A 22,423-nucleotide genomic window follows, 5' to 3' on the forward strand; every position below is an offset into this window, starting at 1 on the left:
AATGGAGTCAGCTGAGATTTGGGATGTAGTTCAGCAGCTCCAGCATAAAAACCCCAGGCTGAAAGGGCTGTTAGAACTGTGTTTATATTTTAGTTCTGTACCTGATTAAAGAGTGTCTCTGGATCCTGGACCTTTCTCTTGTCCTGCTTCTAGCTTGTATTGTTTATAGGCTGATTGGCTTATGACCCTGGAATGCTCTGATCCTGATTTTTGCCTGACACCCTTGGTTTTGAGGTAGACTTTGGACCTGAATAAAACCCTTCTGCTGCTCCCACTTGTGTTTTTGCTGGGGAGTCTCTCACCTCCTTAAGAAGCCCTGTGAGAATAAAATGGCCATGGGATAAGGGGGTATTCAGTGACATATTCAGTACTCAGTGACATACCTGGACTAGTGCAATGATTATTGCTAGCACAATGGGATTTTCTTCCTCTCCTCCTCCTGTGTGCACCCTGCACCATCCCCAAATCTGTTCCAAAGGATTGGGGGGAAACCCAGAACAGATGAGGGGCATGCAGGGGGAAGGAGAGGGGGAGAATGGTCTGTTGCACAAGGAAAAATGTTGTGCATATAGCATGGCACTATGCTGAATACAGCCCAGGGTATGCTTTGTCCAATGCATTAACTAGATTTGGGACAATAAGTATCTTTTGCTCCTGCCTAAAACCAGTTCCTATGTTGAGAGGATGGAAGCAAGTCCTTCTTCTCTAACACTATAAAGTGTTCGCTGGGCCAGTTTCAGTAACCACCTCTTCTTTGCAATTCCAGTTGAACCACAAGGCCACAAAACACTAGAGGCATATTCAGGCTGAATGCATGAATTTTCAATGTGTAGATGGAAAAGGGGCATCCATGCAAGCCCTATGTCCAATGTCCACTGTGATACCTTGTCAGAGTGAATTCCATAGCTTAACTATGCACTGTGTGAAGAAGTAGTTTCTTTTATCTGTCCTGCATCTTCTACCATTCAACTTCATTGAACAGCCCTGAGTTCTAATATGATGACACGTGTGTGGGGGGCAGTCTCTCTATCCATTTTTTCTGTACTATGTATAATCCTATACCCCTGTATCATGTCCCTCCTTACTCACCTTTTGTTCTAAACTTAAAAAGCCCCAAATATTGTAACCTTTCCTCATAGAGGAGTGGCTCCAGTCCTTTGATAATTTTGGTTGCCCTTTTCTGAACCTTTCCCCAACTCTATCTACAATGTCCCCTTTCAAGTGCAGCAACCAGAACGGTACACAATATTCCAAGTGTGGTTATAATGGCATTGTGATATTGACAGTTTTATTTTCTGTCCCTTTCCGCATCATCCGTAGCATGGATATCTGCCTGCTTCACAGCTGCCACACCCTGGGTCAACATTTTCACTGATCTTTCCACTATGTCCTCTTCTCTTTTCTGCTTTCTCTACCCCACTGGCACCATTCACAAATGATGCATTGCAAACTAGATGGTGTTCTTCGTTTCAGTTGAGAAGAATGTCCTGACAATGCACTTTGCCTAGTCTCCTAGGATGCCCTTGCCTATGCTCAACCTGAACAGTGAATCTTGCCCTTTGAAGAGCATCTTCAAAGGAAAACAGAAACATTTGGAAGATGAAGGAGCCTGGAGCTCTTTTTAACCTTTGGAGCACCCTCCCTACTCTAGCCATGGTGGAGCCTTAACTGCCCTAGTATCTAAACCTCGGAGTACACGGAAGCTCTATAAGCTACCCATTCATCTGGCCTATAAGAACTAGCACTTATGTTAATTTCTGTTTGTTTGTCTGGGAACTAAAGCAGGGTAGAAAAGATGATGAGCGATGATGGCTATACTGGTTTGCCTCCAGATCTCTGACATGATGGTGCAGCTGTGCATGGTCTTCCCTGTTCACATATAAAGGTGGGTCTACCATTGATATAGATATGTAAAAGAGCAACTATAGCTGCTGATCATGGGGAAGATATCAAAGGCATATCTACATTACATGTGTGTTGTGATAGTTTAGCAAAGTTAAGCTGCAATCCAACTCTCCCCTTACACTGGGCTGTGGGGAGGCATCCTCTGCTCACTTCTGCTGGCTCAGCCACCCTCCTGCCAGCTACTGCAAATCTCCCCCTTCTCCCACCAAACAGGCAGATTGGTAGGAGGCCCTTTGGTAGTGTCTCTGCAAGTGGAGCCTGGTGGAAAGCCCTAAAACAGGAGGGCATTCTGAGGGCAGGGAGAATATGCTGGGTCCTAACTCCTGCTCAGAGTAGACCTACTGAGATGAATGAACCTTAATCATGTCTAATAATGTCAGTGAGTCTATCTGAGTCTGACTAGCGTTGAATACCACCTTCAGTCTCACAGCCAGCGCTGGCTGGCATCAGGCCCAATCTGACTGTTACCCCACCTTCTTCCACCATGACCAGTGAAGACACAAATACAGCCATGGCTGTGCCTCTCTGCAGAACCATGGCAGTGGGGAGTTGGGATTGCCCTGTTAGTCTAGCTTTTCCAGCCCCCAGCTCTTTTGTCCTGATGGGTTTTTTACATCCCTGCTATTGGAATAGCATGGACAAACAAATATCATATGATATGCCATCATCATGTAGTGAGATGTCCCCAAGCCAATTCACATCAGCAACAGGCTCCTGCTGGGGGGTAGGGTGGGATATAAATTAAATAATAATAAATAAATAAACAGGCACTAGCGAAGACAGAGAAACCCACCAGCAGCCCATGTGATGTCTATGCTACTCATTATGCCTGACAGGTAGAAACTACAGATGGAGGAGAAATGTGATTCAGTTAGCATTTAAAAGTGCTGTTACACAATTCACACTTTCCAAAACAATATGGGAACCCAAGCACAGCAATCCTTTGAAATTTGCACTTTTCTGAATTTTGCAGTGCAATTCTCTAACCAAGCAATGTGTGCAAAAATGCATATACTAAGAAAGTGTGCATCAAAATGCATAATATTAGTGAAAAGCAATGTATTGTTTTATGGACATTACAAGTAGTTCACACTAGAATGCTGATAAACTCTGATCAGTAAAAAAAATCGCAAAACTGATGTGGAGAACTGAACTTAAGACTGGAAAAATGAGAAACTAAGATAAACCAAAACTGACAGATTTGCCTATCCCTGCTAGAAGCTCATTACAAAAAAGCTGTTGAGGCATGAAAGAGGCAATGTCCAGATTAGCTGTTGGTCATTAACCTCTGTGACCTGTGGGGATTGTTGTTCAGTGAAGGGAAGAAGCTACAGATCAACTACACTTCCTTGTATTCTTTGGTGGTGGCGCAGATGTGCACAAAGTATCTTTCTCTACTACAAGCTAATGAGGGTTCCTTTTTGGCTACAGCAATATCAAAATGGAAGGAAAGCAAAAGTCCTCGGAGGACTCTCTATTCCTCTGGTCACCAACCTTTTTTGACCAGGGGACACATTTTGAGTTTTGAGAGATTGCTGAGCGTGCCAGTCACAAAATGGCTGCCATGGGGTCATGGCATAACACAAAATAAGAGAGGCTACGTTCATTGCTTCTTCTTTCCTGCCCCCCACAACCACCACCACCTCATACTTACCATGGGCATTTAGCTATGTTCTACTGGTCCTGCGGTCCTATGGAGGTACAGCTACTAAAGAAACAAGAATCTGGTTTTCCCAATACCAATCCTAAACTAAACCTAGGCTGCCAGCTTGTACCTACCTACCTGGAAGTAAGCCCCACTAACAAAAAAGTCTGACTTCTGAAGTAAACATGCATACTACAGTACTGTAAGTATCCAGTGAATTCTTAATGATTGCCTGGTCATCAGCTCCTGCATAGGAGAGGTACAGGAGCCTCTTTGCAAAGTTTTCACATTTTGCATTTGACATTTGGGGAGGGGACTCTTTAATATCCACCTGCACTTATTGTGTAATAGTATTTGCAGAAAATAACTTGGACATTACAAAAAAAGGAAGGGTGAACTATGGAGATTCCAAGGACTACTAGAAAATGAGGCAGAAGCAGAAAAAGTGCACTAAAGGGAAGAGAAAAATAGATGCTCTTTAGGACCCCAGGGATTCCAGTTGCCTGATTTCCAAACCATTCACAAATCACAGCTCTGACTTCATTCATTTCACAGAAACTGCTTAGAAGAGTGCCTGCATATTTTGCTGCATAACCTTTTTTTTCTAGGAGAACTAGAGACTTTTTAAAAAAATGAAAGCTCAGATTCTGGGTCAGCTGTCTAGGGCACCAACAGAGACGTCCAAGGACACCATGGTGCACATGGGCATTGGGTTGGTGACCCCATTCTATTCAGTCTAGGGTGGCCACTTAACCATTTACAACCAAGAGGAAATGCCATCGGCAAACAAGAAGACAAAAGGGGATGCAGATGTGCATAAAATTTGCATTATGCCAACTTATTGTTATAGGAGTGGGTAGGTTGATCTGGACGATATCTTTGGATCCCCTCCAAGACTGTAATTCTGTGTGTGTAAGGCTGGAATTTGTAGCAGAAGGAACCACTAAACTGGCCAAGTCAGTTCCCTTTCTTAAGGTAATGGCCCTCGCCAAGTCTGTTAAGCATCCAATCTGCATGACTAAAAAAATGGCCATGTTGCCATAGGAAGAACTGGCTGGTGGTGCTCTTTGAGGAGGGGGTAGACCTCCCCCCCCCTTCAAGCAGCTGGAGATCATCTTGTTTTTATAATAATTTTTTATTATTATTCAAATTTTTATAAAACAAATACAAATACAACAAAAACAATACATCAGAAAAGAAAAAAAATAAAAAGAAAAACTTGACTTCCGATTTGTTACAGATCAGCTATAAGTATATAATATATATCAAACCTGTCCCCTAAAGCATACGAAATTCACTTTTTTCCATAGTCTATCTTAATTAATCGTCAAATCCCATTATCATCATTTCATTTTTTTCTTTCAACAAAAAGTCCAAAAGAGGCTTCCATTCCTTAAGAAATGTATCTGTCGTTTTTTCTCTAATAAGACATGTCAATTTGTCCATCTCAACTAAGTCCATTAATTTCAATAGCCATTCTTCCATTGTTGGTATTGATTCCATTTTCCACTTTTGTGCATATAGTAATCTTGCTGCCGTGATCATATATAATATTATTCTTCCATATTCCTTTTCCTTTTGTTTATCCATAAAACCCAATAAAAAAAATTCTGGTTTTGACTGAATATTTATCTTTAAGATTTTTTGCATCATCCTACCTATCTGTGCCCAAAATGATTTTGCCTGTTTACATAACCACCACATATGATAAAAAGATCCTTCTTGTTGTTTACATTTCCAACATACATTAGAAACATTACTATACATTTTTGCCAACTTTTCTGGAGTCATATACCAACGATACATCATTTTATAAAAATTTTCTTTAAGATTATAGCATAATGTAAATTTCAAACCTTTTTTCCACATATTTTCCCATTGATCCATTTGTATATTATAACCAAAAAATTTTGCCCACTTAACCATACACTCTTTTACTTGTTCTTCTTCCATGTCCATTTTCAATAAAAATTTATACATTTTTGCAATTATGCATTCATCATTTGTACACAAACCTATTTCAAAATTAGATTTATTTATTTCAAACCCATACATTTTCTTGTCCATTTTAAATCTTTCTAACAATTGTAAATAGGCAAACCATTGTGAACTATATCCTTCTTTTATTAGTTCTCTCTCTTTCATTATATATTCACCATGCACATTTTCTAATAGTTCTTGGTAAGTTAACCATTTCTCTTTTCCAGCCATTTCTCTTCTATAAAATGCTTCTTGACTTGAAACACATAGTGGTATTTTCGAAAAAAAACCTTGTTTTGTATTTATTCCATATATTCAACAAAGGACGTCTTATAAAATGATTATTAAAATCCACATTAACTTTTACTTTATCATACCATAGATATCCATGCCATCCCCACTTCAGGTTGTGACCCTCCAAATCCAATAATCTTTTATTCCTCAATAGAATCCATTCCTTTATCCAGACTAAGCAACAAGCAGCAAAATAAAGTCTCAAATTTGGTAATCCCAGCCCTCCTCTTTCTTTGGCGTCTTGTAATAATTTAAATTTAACTCTTGGTTTTTTCCCCTGCCAAACAAATTTAGAAATATCTTTTTGCCATTGTTTGAAAGGTAGATCAGAGGATATGACAGGTATTGTTTGAAATAGAAACATCATTCTCAGCAATACATTCATTTTTATTACAGATATTCTACCCATTAATGACAACTGTAATTTATCCCATTTTAACAAATCTTTCTTAATCTCTGTCCATAGTTTTTCATAATTATTATGAAACAACTTTGAATTTTTATTTGTCATAATGATACCTAAATATTTCACCTTTTCTTCTATTTTAAAATCTATCTTCTCCATTAACTCGTTTTGATCTCTTAAAGATAAATTTTTCACCAACATCTTCGTTTTTTGATTATTGATCTTAAATCCTGCTAATGGTCCAAATTCTTCTAGTTTATCGATCAATACTTTGATTCCTTCCAAGGGATTTTCTAATACAATTATCAAGTCATCAGCAAATGCTCTCAATTTATATTCCTCTTTTTTTATCTTTATTCCCGAAATCCTTTTGTCTTGCCTTATGTCTCTAAGCAGCACTTCTAAAACCAGAATAAATAGAAGGGGGGACAATGGACATCCCTGTCTTGTACCCTTTTGTATTTCACATGAGTCCATTAAATCCCCATTGACAATTATCTGTGCCTTCTGTGATGTATAAATCGATCTGATCCATTTTATAAAATTATCTCCAAAGTCCATTTGCTCTAGAACCTTAAACATAAATTTCCAATTCAAATTATCAAATGCTTTCTCAGCAGTAGGTAGGAGAACGATCGCCTGAAAGCCAGCCTTTGCTAGTTTAATTTGGACCTGGGAAGATAAAGAGGCTTGACTTGCTCTCTGTGCTGAATCCAAAGCTATGCCTTTTGGGAAGGCTCCCTGGAAGCCTAATGGGGAAACAAATATCTGTTGGAATGTTAATGCTGTGAGTCCTCCCATCTTATGCTCAGGTTGTATACATGTGTAAATAAAAGCATATATCCTAAAGACAACACAGTCTCCAGTAATCATTCTAAGAAAACCGAACCCTGGGCAAACGTCCAAACCACTGACGTCTCTCACCACTTGGAGAGTGGGATGCATGCAACTTTGTATTACAGAAGCAAATTTAGAAACAATGGCTATAATTTAAAGGGAAAAAATACATTACATCTTACCATAGTGGGGAAGACTGCGAGCAGGTGACTTGCATAGCTGCTCAGTCTGCTGTCCAGGTGCTAATGATTGATGGGCAACCTCAAGGCCCCTCCTCCTCTCCCTTCTTGTGGTCCATTATCATTACACTGAATGTGGACTGGCCAACCCTTCAAACAAAGATGCCTTCAAATAAGGGACTGTTCTCTGACTACCTGTCAATAGAGGTCTGTCCTCTGTACAATAGAATGCATGGCCATCCTAGTACAGACCAACAGCAGTTTCCCTCCAGGGAGCCTGTAGAGGTCAGTAAAAGCATTTATTTTGGTTTTCCACACACCGCTGAATGTCAGGCTTTCACAGAATGTATGAGCTTCAGAAACTTTACAAGTCCATGCTTTTTAGGGAAAAATCTAGGCCTGTGTACAACAGGTTGCGTGTACTGTGTACTTTTTTTTGTAGAAATGCAACAAGTAGCAAAGGCATTGCAAGCTCGTTCCTGATAGCTGAAATGGCATGTAGTTACAACCCCAGCCACTTCACAGCTCTGCTCAAATGCACTTGCAGGTCTTCCTCCATTTGACTGCATGCACATAATACACAAGAAGGAACTTGGTGTAATTACAGCCACAGGGCGAGTTTATCTTTCCCAAGAGATGCTTTCACAAAGCAGAAGGAATATAAATTTTGAACCCATGGAAGGAAAGCTTCTATTGCTAAATTCAATGGACAAATACATATTTTTTAAAAAGAACACTCTGCTTCAACCTGAATGGCAGTCCTGCTGTGATTTTAAATTAGAGTTTGTTGGCCCTTGCTCTAATTTTGATATAAAAAGCAAAGTCAGGAGCACTGAATATTTTTTTTACTTTGCTTTTTTGTCTTTTTAATATAGCTGCTCTGCAAACCTAGAGGTTTAACTCCTTAGCTCCTCTGTCAGTAGTTGGAATAGAAAAAGAGGAAGACCAAACAAGGGATGGATTGAATCCGCAAAGGAAACCACAGACCTGAACTTACAAGATCTGAACAGGGCGGTTGATGACAGATGCTCCTGGAGGTCACTGATTCATAGGGTTGCCATAAGTCGTAATCGACTTGAAGGCACATAACAACAACAACAACATTTCTGATAATGAAAAGAAGAAGGGCCCTGGCTCAGTGGTAGAGGATCTCTCTTGCATGCAGAGGAGCCCAAGTTCAAGCCCTGGTATCTCTAAGTAGGGCAGAGACAGACCCCTGCCTGAAACCTTGGAGAGTAGCTGCCAGTCAGTGTTGAAAATACTGAGCTAGATGGACTAAATGAGTCTGACTCATTCCTATGTTCCTATGAGGCACACACATACTTGGGAGTGAACTCTGTTGAACTTAGTGGGGCTTACTTCCCAGTAAACCTAGATGGAATCAACCTGGGTGGTTGCAATCTTGTGTACCCTTACTTGGGAGTCTTAGCTTTGCTGTACATAACTAGTTTGAGGTCACTCCAGACCAGGGGTGGGGATGTGTGAGCCGGGAGGATGGCCACAGCCCTGCAGGCCTCTCAGCCCAGCCCTTGGGACTCACCTTAGGCCTTATCCCTCACTGGGCCTGCTCTAGGGTTGCCAGGTTCATGGCCTGAGATGGATCCTGTATCTTTAGGAGAAGAGAAAGCCAGCCAAGTGCAGGTGTTCTTGCAACACTGTAATGAGAAAAACCACAAGGTGGAATTCTCCCTTCCCCCTGCACAACTTTTAAAGATACAAAAGACCTCTTGGAGGCTGGCAACCAAGGGGTCTTCTGTATCTTTAAAAGATTTGCAGGGGGAAGGGAGAATTCCACCTTGTGGTTTTTCCCATTACAGGGTTGCAAGAACATCTGCACTTGGCTGACTTTCTCTCCTCCTAAAGATACAGGGTCAGTCTCAGGCCATGAACCTGGCAACCCTAGCCTGCTCTATACCTTCCTCAAGGGCTTTTGCCTGGCTGGAATATGTGCTTGAGCTGTGATCATGTCTCTTGCTTGCCTGGCTGGATAATGGGGAGCTGTGTGTGTGTAGTGGTAAGAAAGGGGTAGAAATTCGATTCAGTTCACATTTAAAGCCAAATCTACCAAATTTGCACTTCCTGAAAAAACATGACACAGCCATGAAATGTGTCCTTTCCAAAACAGCCTTTCCTTTGAAATTTGCACTTATCAAACCAATGTTTACAAAAATATTAGGGAAAAGTGTGTGTAAGCATGAACATATTAGTGAAAAGAATATACAAAAATGCATTAGAAGAAATTGCTTGCAAAAAGGTGCTGATTAGTCAAAATGGCATAAAAATGTGTTTATTAGGAGAAACTTGCCCTAAAATGCTGAAGAATTTTCATAAGCATTTTTTTAAAAATGCAAATTGCTGCAGAACTTTAAAACTGGAAAAGTGGGAAACTGGGAGAATCAAAACTGACAGATCCTTCCATGCCTAGTGTCTAGAAACCCCAGGCTTTTGCCTTCCTGGAATGTAGATAGAAAAGCATCCTCTCCATTGTTCTGCCCAAATTTGCCTCTGCCCCACTCATTTTTGCCTTTGGCCACACCCACCACTGGGTTGCGGCCCCTGGAAGTTTGCCCATGAAGGAATGTGGCCTTCAGGCTGGAAAAAGGTTCCTCCGACCCACTCCAAGTCACTTGGACAAACAGCAATACATTCCTCCCTTCCTCCAGCCCTAGAGCAATCTGTCATGGTGCTCAAAGGAAAGGCAGCAGCACAAACCTACATTCAATGGATCATGAAAACAAGCCAAGAAAAAACCCGCTATGCATTGTTATATTTTGGGTTATGACTCTTTCTTCATGTCTCACGAGCCATAGATCAACTGTTAGTGTTTAGTGACCTTCTGCCTGAGAGCAGAGAGCCTCTGGGCACTTCTAACTTGTGTTGCTGGCACTGAATTGCACATAGTCTGACACAGACCTCGACAACCTTCTGTGAGTAATCTTTTCAGCTCTTGTTGAACAATTTCTTCCCTGTACTTTTGTTTTGTACACACTCATGGCCATCATTTCAATGCACATCACTATAGATTGGTTTCCTCCCTCTACCCTCTGATACTGCCTGCAATGAAATATAAAATCTCATCCACCCCTGTGTGATCATGTGCCTACTTTGTGGCCTGGAGTTCCAATAAAACAGTTTACCCTCTTGTTGGGGTGGGGGAAGTGTGTAGATGGGAATCTCAAGGCCGGGAGCCAAATGCGGTCCTCCAGATCTCCCTATCTAGCCCTCAGAATTTTCCCTAGGCTACATCCTGAGTGTGAGCTTCCCTAAGTGCCCCATTGTAAGGCAGAAGGGCAGGTTAGAAGTATTTTAAATAAATAAATATGGAGCAGCTAGGAATCTAAGGAGGCAGTGATTTCCATCCCATCTTGTGTTCATTGCAATCAGTGCTGTTTCCATCAGTGCTGTTTCCAGTCTGTTACAGTTCAGCCTCCATTAAAACCTACATTGTTCACCTCAGTATCCACTATGGCTGAAACTCTAGTGTAATTAATAATGTTTCAGTGGAATGGAGAAAATAATGTAAATCTATACATAATGTTTGCAGACTAAACAATAACAATTAGTGAATGCCGCTTGTATTCGCTTGAATGATTTCCATTCCTGACCTTAAATGAATATGTGAATTGCAGCAATTTCAGCTCCTGTTTCTGTTTCTGATGGAATTATCCAAAATCCCTAAGGACAGGGGTGTGTGGCATATCTGAAACAGCCTTGCAGGCCAAATGAGAAGGCCTGGTGAGCCTAATTAGGCTCACAGGCCAGAGGTACAGTCCCCCCAGCTGCATTTTACAAAATAGGGCTTTATTTGATCTGAATCAATTTCATTGGATGACCCATATTCTAGCATTCTCAGAGATGGAGAAAAACAACGATTAGGTTGTCCGAGTTACTCACAGGGTTCTTAACTGTTTGGTTCTTAATTTTCATTAAGAACCTTTCATTTCATTAATTGGTTCTAAATTTTCTTCATTTAAATGTTATATGTTTTATTGTTTCTTTAAAGCTCTATAAGCCACCTTGTGAGAATTTTCATTCGAAAACGCAAGGTATATATTGATTAAATAACTGCATGTAATGAATAGGTTGCTGTTGTTGTTATGTGCCTTCAAGTCGATTACGACTTATGGCGACCCTATGAATCAGTGACCTCCAAAAGCATCTGTCATGAACCACCCTGTTCAGATCTTGTAAGTTCAGGTCTGTGGCTTCCTTGATGGAATCAATCCATCTCTTGTTTGGCCTTCCTCTTTTTCTACTCCCTGCTGTTTTTCCAGCATTATTGTCTTTTCAGTGAATCATGTCTTCTCATGATGTGTCCAAAGTATGATAACCTCAGTTTCATCATTTTAGCTTCTAGTTACAGTTCTGGTTTAATTTGCTCTAACACCCAATTATTTGTCTTTTTCGCAGTCCATGGTATGTGCAAAGCTCTCGTCCAGCACCACATTTCAAATGAGTTGATTTTTCTCTTATCTGCCTTTTTCACTGTCAACTTTCACATCTATACATAGAGATCGGGAATACCATACTACAATAAATGGGGGGGGGGAATCCAGCCTGTCCTGCTGCAGGGACTGGTCCAAAATCTGGAAGTACCATATATGCTTATTGTGATCACAAGGTCACAATAAAGCTTTCACAATGGTGTGGTTTTGCATATTGTTGTGGGGTATTGAGATGTACATTGAATAACATAACAATTCAGATGATCTGTGGTTGTGTGTCTTCCTACCAGACACAGCACTCTTTAGAATGCTTTATTGCTGCATGTTAAATTTTATTTTATTGTGAGCAGCCATGAGGGTTGGGCCATGTTGGCGGGATCCAAATCCAATATCTGCATAAAGTGAAATAAATTCTAAATCTGGCTCTGGATCAAGCTCCATAGCCTTTGTCTCAGCAAGCAAATGCAGCCTACTGCCATGCGGATAAAACTCCTTAGGGTAACTAGGATAGCTTAGGATAAAACTCCTAAATTTCGCTGCCTGTTTGAGACTGGAGACAAATGTGGGGATGGGTGTTGTGTCCCAAGCACCCAGCATTACATGAACAGGAGGTTACTACAGCTTATGGCATGCATTGCCTTCTCTGTAGTAGTCCAATTATGGAATGCTCTCCCCAGGGAGGCCCATCTGGCACCAACCTTGTCTTTACTTTGACAACAGGCAAAGATGTTTTTGTTTTCCTGGGCATTTGGGCAGCACCAATGATTTGACTGTATAGTTAAATCTGTTTTTAATGTGTCTCTGTGCTTTTATGATTGTATTTTTGATTATGAATCATGTCAGGACTTTTTTAGTGAGAAGTGATACATATATTCAGTAAACCGAACTGTTGATTGGCTTGCAGGATGCTGGGGACATAGGGATCCTGCACTCAAAAAAGTAAAGGGTCTAAGTCACACATACCCTGAGACCCTGGACAACTACATCCCTGCTGCTGGGTTGTGTTTGGCTTGATGGCTCAAGGGTTGTGTAACTCTTCTCTAAGGGAACTGAGAGTCATCTGTTCCAATATCCTGTGGCCCATGACACAGCATCCTCAAGAAGCCTTCCAACCCATTCCTTCAAAAGCTCCCTCGGACATCCATCTCTCCTGCCTGCCTGTCGCAACCAGGACTGTTTTAATCCCTTACCACACTGGTGGGCAACCCTCAACCTGCAAGCCACATGTGGCCCTCAGAGTACTTCAGTGTGGCCCTCCACATGTGCAAATCACCCCACCATCATATTTTGCTGCCTACCAAAGCTGGGGGAGAGGAGCACAATTTACATGGGGAGAGTGGCATACAGGGATGACCCTCCTTGTGCATCATTCTCCTGTCACTAGTATGTACCCAGAGTCTGTCAAACCTATACGAGTGTGTGTGTGAGTGTGTGTGTGTGAGAGAGAGATGGGGGGGAGAGAGATTGGGTTTCCATCTGCCACTAGCTCCAGCCCCACTGCTGGACCCAGCCACACACAAAGATGTCCTTTCCCCAAAACTGTCATTTCATCGCTGCTTGTGGCCTTCAAGTGTAAAATGCTTGCCTATCTCTGCCTTAGCAAATGGGTGGTGGAGATTATTTATTGAGATAAATAACTGGTAGCGAACTGGGGTAGTACACTGTTCTTCAACCTTGGGTCTCCAGATGTTGCTGGACTACAACTCCCATAAACCCCAGCCAGCTTAGCCAATGGCCAAGGACAATGGAAGTTGTAGTCCAACAGCATCTGGGGAGCCAAGGCTGAAGAAGAGAGGGGAAGCAGATGCAGCTGGAATAGCATCGGTTGGGTCGCTTATCCTATGTGGGTGGAGGTGCTGCTGCACTTGAGGAGGCAAAAAATGGCTCATTTCTTGGCATAAAGATGTTCACAGTTATGAGATCCGAGAACCTCTCTGACTCAGGGGAGATTTTTTAATTTGCAGCAAAACTCTACTACATGTCCTCTAGTAGCCTCTAATCTCATCAGCCTTCCTGACCACAGAGATTCCCTCCCTCATACCCAACTGCATACTGAAGGATATGACAAAGACTTTGTGACCTTTACATTGCAACAGACTGTGTCTCTCTTGACCCATTATACTCCCTTGAATTTCTCCAAAGTGGTTTTTTGCAGCCAGACTTTAATTGACCCTACATTTTTTTAAATTACATCCTTTCCTTCTACCCAAATCCCTCTTTTGTGATTTAGGTTGTGCTAGATGCTGTTAAGTGGCTCTAGACCACACTTCCTCAACCTGGTGCCCTCTAGATTTTTTGACTACAACTCCCATCATCCTGGACCATTGACCATACTGGCTAGGTCTGATAGGAGTTGTAGTCAAAAACATCTAGAAAGCACTAGGATGTGGATGGGTGGTCTCAATTGCCATGTTCCTATTTACTGAACTATCACTAGAGTGGGAGAGGGAGGTCATTTTTTAAGAGCTGGGTGGAAAGAACCATTGATCTAAAGAACCATGGATGGAAGGAAATCAGCCCCTGGTGCTGCTCTGGAAAACTTGCAGAGGAGTTCTCTGAATGCTATACTAGGTAGATTCTCCCTCAGTTCTCATGTTTCTGTTTGTGCAGCCCCTTGCCCAAGAGAAGATCACTGGACTTTGTTCTACTTCTTTGCACAATACTCTAGCCCTGGTGTGGGGAATCTCTGGCCTTGCAAATGTTGCTGAACTACAACTCCTCCCATCATTCCTGGCCATTGGCCATGCTTGCTGGGGCTGATGGAAGTTGGAGTTCAGCAGCAGCATCTAGAGGGCCAAAGGTTCCTCACACCTCTTCTAGCCCAAGTAGGCCCAGCACGAGTGGGCAGCCAAGTCGGGCACTGTCCAAAGGCCCCTGGAGCATTAGGCTGGGAGGGTGGAGCTCCCATTTCGCAATCTGTGCCAGCACTGGGTTGTGGGGCCGAATGACCCGATGGTGCTGCAGAGCACGGAGTGGGAGCTCCACCCTCCCAGGAAACACCCCTGTTCAGGTGATGTGGCCTTAAACAGGCCTGCCCGCCCCATCTACCTCTTGTGTTGCCATGTCAGCGTGCTGGCATGCACATGCCTACCATCACCCAGAGGCATTCTTAAAAGTTAAGTCATCATGAAAATTTCATCATCATTTTAGGGTGAATTTCTCCTCATTGGTATGCAATTTTCCCTAATGCACACATTTTTGCAAGGCAACTTCCCCTAACATAAGGCATTTTTGTTTCTTATTTTTACTGCTATATGTATGTACATATTTTACCCTAGTTTACACATTTTTGTGCACATTACTTGGCTGTAGAACTGCATTGCAAAATGTGGAGAAGTGTGAATTTCAAAGGATGGCCTGTTTTGGTTCACATAATGTTTTGGAAAGTGCAAGTTAGGTAGATTCATCTTTTAATGTGAACTGAATCACATTTCTTAAGCATCCCTACTGTCCTCCCACACTTTTCAGTGCATATTCCTGTCATCTTATCGCAAAAAATTCTGATCTTTGGGGGAAGTGGGTTTGTCGTGCAAGACCTCCTAATCAAATGTGATTGTGCAATCTGAATTTGCCAGCATGTTATTGAAAACTAGCAATTGTCTGGAAGCACCCTGTGTTACCCGTGACTACGCAATAGGTTTGCCAACCCTAGTAGGGACCCTCCTATACCTTGAACAGCTGTATGAGAAGTGGACGTGACATCCTATCAGTTAATCTCCCTGGCAGGAGAAGATTTACCTGTCGAATCTCTGTTTGTCACACAGCTGTTATAAAAGTAAAGGAGTCTTGCCACAAGTTGGCTTACTTATAAACAAGTATCAACTGGTCCAAGATAAATCTGTGATCGCAAAAGCTGAGGAATAGGGCTGCCAAGTGGCCAGAGAAATAGAACACAACTTTCTTGTGCTTTAACTTCAGTTTAATGCGTAGAAGAAATCAGTTTGTGAAGCTATTTTGTGTGTGTGTGTTGTTGTTGTTGGCAGTTAAAGGCAGTGTTACAGTGGCTGGTTTAAAAGTTGCTGACAAAAAGGAGAGGCAAGCTCTGGTGCCGAGTAAAATTTATTGTAGTGCTCTACGCGTTTCGGAAATACTTTCCTTCCTCAGGAGCTAAAAACATTCAAACAAACTCAAATTAATGTCGTGGAGACAACACCATGGTCTTAAACATAGCAGAGTACTTTTAGAGACCACATTCTATATAAATCACTTAAAAACATTTTAGTTGCCAAGCCAAGTATGCAAATTGATTGTGGCCCATGAGTGGGATCAACAACAACACATGCTGCACTACCTTTGGGCACCCCTTCCCTATCCAGGCAAAGAAAATCTGGATGGAAATGCTTCACCTTTTTCAGATGGGCTCAGAATGTTGCCGGCACCTTGGCTTGCACTTGAAAATGTTGTGGGAGTGATGTGATTTGAGATTACAAGCAATCATTTATTAAGATTAAAGTTGTTCGTTTTAGTGTCTTTTAAGGTTTGTTTTTATGGTGTTTCGATGTGTTTTTAGTGCTTTTGTGTGCCTCCCTGGGCTCCTGCTGGGAGGAAGGGCGGGATATAAATCAAATAATAAATAGAATAAAAATAAGATGCTCAAGAGAGAGGCACGAGGAAAGCTTATCCCATAGAGCACTGAACGGCCTCAACTCTCACAGCTTTGACAGTGCCAAAAGTAATTAATTAGTGCATCGCCAAAGTTTGCTTGACACCATGTTGGACCAGGCTCAGTGTTATGCTGGCAAGCATTATCTGATGATTTGCAAAACAAGTCAAGCCTTTTTGTAACAAGTTCATAAAGGCCACACCTGCTGGTGATGTAAATCAAGAGCAGCCTCCTCTTGATCTGAATGGAGCAGAAAGAAGAACTGAAAATGAGGATCAGTCCCGCGTCTGTTCACTGTAACTTGACTATCAGCCACCAGCTCTGTATGCTTTAATTCACAATCACAGACAAGCACCCAAGCAAATTGTTCTGAAATTTAAGTGTGCTTTCTATCCCTAGGCTATTATTTGTGAGGACACATTAACAGATAAGAGAGCATTAATTTTCGGAGGATAGTTTCATCCCTCTGCAGATGAGAGAGGCACACAAAATAAACCTGCTTTGATTGGCTGAAGCAACCCTAGGAAAGAAGACACGAAGGAGAGCCTGAGTTCCTATGTTCCTTGAGCGTCTCCCTCGTCTGTTAAAGTAGAGAGTGATCAAATTACCAAGTAGGTAAGAGAAGATTCTACGGAATTTGTAAACGAGCCTTATGAATTAGACAAAAGAATGGAAGATCCCTCTGTTATTTAACTTCTTTTTTTTTAACATGCTGTTGCTCTCTTCCCATTGAGATCAGCCAGTATTAAGGATGGGGAGAAATTTGATTCAGTTCACATTTAAAGCTAAATTTATCAAATTCTTACTTTCCAAAACAATATGAGAACTAAAACACCAGCCATCCTTCAAAATCTGCACTTATCCTTATTTTGCAATGCAAGTCTCCAACCCATGTTTTTTAAAAATGCATTTATTAGGGGAAGGTGTGCATAAAAACAAAAATAGTTGTGAAAACGCACTATATTAGGAGAAATAGCTTGCAAAAATGTGTACATTAGTCAAAGCTGCATACAGACATGCACGTGTTAGGAGAAATTCACACTAAAATGCTGACGAATTTTCATGAGGATTTTTTTTTCATTGCAAATTGCTACAGAAATGTAGAGAACTGAATTTCAGACTGGAAAAAAGGAGAAACTGGGAGAACTGAAACAGACAGATCCTTCCATCCCTAGCCAGCATACAGCTCAAGTGAAGAGGTTTTCAAACTTGGTCAGTGTGAAACTTCCCTAACGGCAAGCTAGTTATTGCCTCTGATGATGAAACGAAACAAATGGGCTTCAGGCCCTGATGCTCCTCTTGACCTGCCAGGTTGAAAAAGGAGGGTTGTTTTTTTTTTAAAAAAAAGACCCATTGCATATAAGAACATAAGAAGAGCTGCCCTGAATCAGGCCAAAGACCCATCTGACAGTGGTCAACCAGATGCCGATGGGAAGCCCAACAGTAGGACCTGAATGCAACAGCGTTCTTCCCACTCATGATTCCTAGCAACTGGTATTCAGAGACAGAGTGCTTCTGTTAATGGAAGCAGAACACAGCCATTGTAGCCAGCAGCCATTACTAGCCTATCTTCCATAAATTTGTGTAATCCTCTTTTTAGAGTGACCATCACTACCTCAGCTTCATTAGATGTCCCTGTGTTAAAGGATGTCAGATGTTTTGAAGCATGTGAAAGAGAACAGAATGTGACAAGCCTGTGATAAATAAAGCTGATGTTGCCACACTGGCACCTAGCACAGAGTACTTTCACAACAGGATCCTCATGTTAAATTCTTGTGCATTCCATTTGATTCTAGTTAATTACGAGTGCATTTATCTATTCGATTTTATTCTCTTTCATCTTCTGCTGATTTATGTCCCCACAAGCATGCTTAAACCTGTAGCACTGGGCAGTCTCTGGGCAGCCCGTTCCTTTTCATCAAAATGTCCCAAGATGTGCATGAGCATATTATTGGCTTCTTGGAAACACAAAGCTATCCTAGCCACGCTCACTTGTGTGTAAGGTTAATTGAATTCAGTGGATCTTATTTCTGCATAAGCCTGTATAAACAGGATTGATTTCTTAGCTGCTCAACCACACACAAACTGAGAACATAAAACCAGTTCCAATTGTGCTCCATTTCCCAGTGTGAACCTCTTTAAAAATGGTGATGTTTATCGTATTTGCATCTTGGAGCACAAGGCAGTGTTCCAGGTGGTTTCCCATTCCTATCCAACCAGTGAGGTGGACTCAGATACATCATGCATCATGAGAACAGCCTTCTACAGCCAATGGCTCTCCAAATGTTATGGACTACAACTTCCATTAGCCCAAGCCAGGCCTGGATGATGGGAGTTGTCCACAATATCTGGAAGACACCACATTGGCTACCCCTGCATTAGACTGTATTCTGAATTTAAAACTGAAAAAATGAGAGACCCCAAATGGACAGATCCTTCCATCCCTAGTGGAATCATAGTACTGTAAATGCATGGTGGAAATGGGCCCTTAGGGATGAAACCACAACAAAATCAGGGCCATGATGGATATTGAACCTTGTGGGTTGTGAATGTCGCTTGGCAGAATCTGATTGCTTTTCAGACACCAAAAACCAGTCAACTGACAAAAGTCTGGTTTTTACTATCTCCAAAAGAACTTGCTGCTTCAGAAAGAGGGACTCCCCCCCCATGCCCCAGCAGCTGTCTATATTTCATTTTACATTAAGGAGAAGAAATAAAAGCAAAGAGAAGAACGATTCCATCTATGGTTTTATTCTGCATTATTTATAAGAAAGTCATTGCAGTTTCCTTTTTAGGTAGGGGAAAGAAAGAAAGAAACGTCTTACCTCCTGGAATTGTGTTTCCAATTATATTAACAGAAATAAGATTTGGCCAAGCCTGCTTATGCCCTCATCTGCAGTATAAAATCTCAAAATCAGAAATTCTGATAACTGAGCAGGGCGAAGAAGTGTACCCTTTTGGCTCTGGGGTGAGGAGCCCAGATGGTCTGGGAGGGAAGCGTAACAGGGAGCCTAGCAGTTATTTATTTATTTGATTTAAGTAATGTTATAGACCACTTAATCAAAATTTTATAATCTATACACAGTGTAAATAAACCAATAACATAGGCCCCATCTGCACTACACATTATAGCAGTATCATATTTAAACAGTCATGGCTTCCCTCCAAAGAGGCCTGGGAGCTGTAGTTTGGGTGCAGAGAGTTGTTAGGAGACTCCTCTTCCCCTCACAGAGCTACAGTTCTCAGAGCAGTTTAGCAGTAAATCCCTCTTCCCAGGGAGCTCTAGGAATTGTGGCTCTGTGAAGGGACGAGAGGTCTCCTAACTTGCAAGCTACAGTTCCCAGGATTCTTTGGGGAGAACCATTGTTGTTTAAAGTGATATGATACTGCTTTAAATGTATAGTGCAGGTGGAGGCTTGGTTATCAATAATGTATGGAAGAAATGAGCAGAATTTAAAAACAAGTATACATAAATGAATTGTGTCCGGTTAGGCGTGCTGAAATTTTTAAAAAAAGGTTTCTAAAAATGATTTAGCTTTTTTTAAAAAAAACAATAAATAGGTTTTGACAGCTCTACGGGCACAACCCAGCAGTTGGTGGTCATGCAATGGTGAATCTCATAGCAAAATTACTTCAGGGACTGTCTGCTCCCATATAAACCTTTCTGCTAGGGCTGGCCCAGCCACTGTGGTGCAGGGTTCAATTGTCCATTCAAGCTCCTTGTACTAGTGTACAAAAGCCCTGAATAACTTATGCCCAGGATATCTTAAGGACCACCTTAACCTTGTATGTCCCAGGTTGATCACTGAGATCATCTGGGGGCACACTACTACTGGCCCCCATGGGCCAGAAGCATGACTTGTTATTGTTGTGGGCCCAAGTCTATGGAACTCACCAGGCCTCCTCTCCGTGAGACCAGGGTTGTTGACTGCATGTACTGGAGGTTGGGCCCAAAGGGCAGTCTGGGGATTCTGCTCTTGTACCGTCCACCCTGCTGCATGACAGACTCCCTGGCCGAAGTACTGGAGGTGGTCTCGTATGTGCGTGCACAGTCCCCAAATTTATTGGTACTGGGGGACTTTAATGTACACTTGAAGGCCATCCTCACAGGGACGCCTTGGGACTTCATAGAAACCATGGCTTCCTTGGAGCTGCACCTTATCCCAACAGGGCCCACCCGTATAGCTGGTCATGCACTCAACCTTGTGTTTGTCTTGGGAGAGGAGGGGAGTGATCTGAAAATTGGGGGTACATCCACCATCCCCTTGTCATGTTCAGATCACTACTTGGTGAGGGTGGACTTCTTGGTGCCACAAACACTCCATGGGAGTGGAGGACCCATTAGGATGGTCTGCCCCAGACGTCTGATGGATCCAGATGGATTCCTGAATGCGCTTGGGGATTCTTTGGAGCATGCACATGGGCACTTGGTTGAGACCCTGGTGGAAGGGTAGAATGCTGCAATCACCAGGGCACTAGACCGGATGGCTCTGAAACACCCTGTCCCCCTGAATAGAGCTCAGACGGCACCATGGTATACTCCACAGTTGCGAACTCTGAGGCAGGAGGTGAGACGGCTAGAACGCCGGTGGCGGAAATCTCGCGCTGACACCGATCGGACATGGGTCAGAGCAGCTGCGGTAGCCTACCATGTGGCGATAAGGGCAGCAAAAAAGGATTTTTATGCTGCCTTTATTGCATCCGCAGAGTGCTGTCCCAGGAGGCTGTTCTAAGTGGTCTGGAGCCTGGTCGGTCCAGTTGCCCCGGAACCGATGGAACATGCTAAGGCCTCCTGTGATGAGTTTGCAAAGCACTTTACGGAGAAAATTGATCGTATTAAGAGTGCTATTCCGTACGCTGTGGACACAGTGAGCGAGCCAGAGGCGGCCAGTGGTGCTCCAGTGATGTGGGATCGGTTCCAGCTTCTTTCTTCTGATGAAGTGGACAAGGTGCTTTCAACCTTAAAGCCAACACTTGCTTACTCGATCCTTGCCTGTCGTGGCTCAGTATGAGCTGCAAGCATAGACTGGGCAAGGGGATCAAGATGGTGGTAAATACGTCCCTGGAAGAGGGAGTAATGCCATCAGCATTCAAGGAGGCAATAATAAAACCAATTCTAAAGAAGCCCTCCTTGGATCCCCAAGATCTGAACAACTTTTGCCCATCTCAAATCTGCCATTCCTGGGCAAGGCGGTTGAGTGAGTGGTGGCGAAGCAGTTGCAAGTGCATTTGGAGGAAGCGGATTATCTGGATCCATTTCAATCAGGCTTCAGGCCTGGACATGGGACTGAAACGGCCTTGGTCGCCTTGGTGGATGATATGAGGAGGGCGTTGGATAGGAGCGAAGGCACCTTCCTCGTCCTCCTGGATCTCTCAGTGACTTTTGATACCGTTGATCACGGTATCCTTCTGGACCACCTGAAGAGGTTAGGCATAGGGGGCACTGTATCGCAGTGGTTCCATTCCTTCCTCTCTGGTAGGTACCAGAGAGTGGCATTGGGGGATGAGGTTTCGGATCCTTGGCCTCTCACTTGTGGGGTGCCACAGGGTTCCATCCTCTCCCCGATGCTGTTCAACATCTATGTAAAGCCGCTGGGGGCTATCATCAAAGGATTTGGGCTGCAGTATCACCAGTATGCCGATGACACGCAGCTCTATCTCTCATTCAAGGGAAGGTTGGGGGATGTTGACCTGGTGCTCAATGGGGTACAATTGCCCCTGAAAGACCAGGTCTGCAGCCTGGGGGTCATTCTTGACTCCCAGCTCTCCATGGAGGCTCAGGTCTCAGCTGTGAGCCGGGCGGCACTGTATCAACTCCATCTGATATGGAGGCTGCGCCCCTACCTTCCCAATCATCTGCTCCCATCGTTGGTACATGCCCTGGTCTCCTCTTGCCTAGACTACTGTAATGCGCTCTACGTGGGGTTACCCTTGAAAACGGTCTGGAAGCTGCAACTGGTACAGAATGCTGCGGCTTGCCTGATCAAAGGCAGCCGCCAGCGAGATCACATCACTCCAGTGCTAAAGGAGTTGCACTGGTTACTGGTTGTTTTCTGGGCCCAATTCAAGGTGTTGGTTCTGACTTTTAAAACCCTATACAGTTTCGGTCCAGTCTATCTGAAGGAGCAC

General features: G+C 42.8%; 1 protein-coding gene across 6 annotated transcripts in view; it reads left to right on the top strand.

Moving 5' to 3' along the window:
- TUNAR (TCL1 upstream neural differentiation-associated RNA) overlaps nucleotides 1-22,423 on the top strand; it is an 83,258-nt gene that overhangs the window by 54,944 nt on the left and 5,891 nt on the right. The window contains exon 1 of one of the 6 annotated variants that reach the window (XM_061613263.1): nucleotides 7,372-7,531. The exons of 2 other annotated variants lie outside the window; for them this stretch is intronic. In XM_061613263.1, coding sequence (XP_061469247.1) covers nucleotides 7,409-7,531 — 123 coding nt within the window. In that variant the 5' untranslated portion in view covers nucleotides 7,372-7,408. Of the gene's footprint in view, nucleotides 1-7,371; nucleotides 7,532-16,594; nucleotides 16,910-22,423 lie in introns of those variants that run through there. 3 more of the 6 variants (XR_009761011.1, XM_061613264.1, XM_061613265.1) reach the window with 3 other exon arrangements.

The sequence above is a fragment of the Rhineura floridana genome, chromosome 2, assembly GCF_030035675.1.
Source record: "Rhineura floridana isolate rRhiFlo1 chromosome 2, rRhiFlo1.hap2, whole genome shotgun sequence".
Lineage (NCBI taxonomy): Eukaryota > Metazoa > Chordata > Lepidosauria > Squamata > Rhineuridae > Rhineura > Rhineura floridana.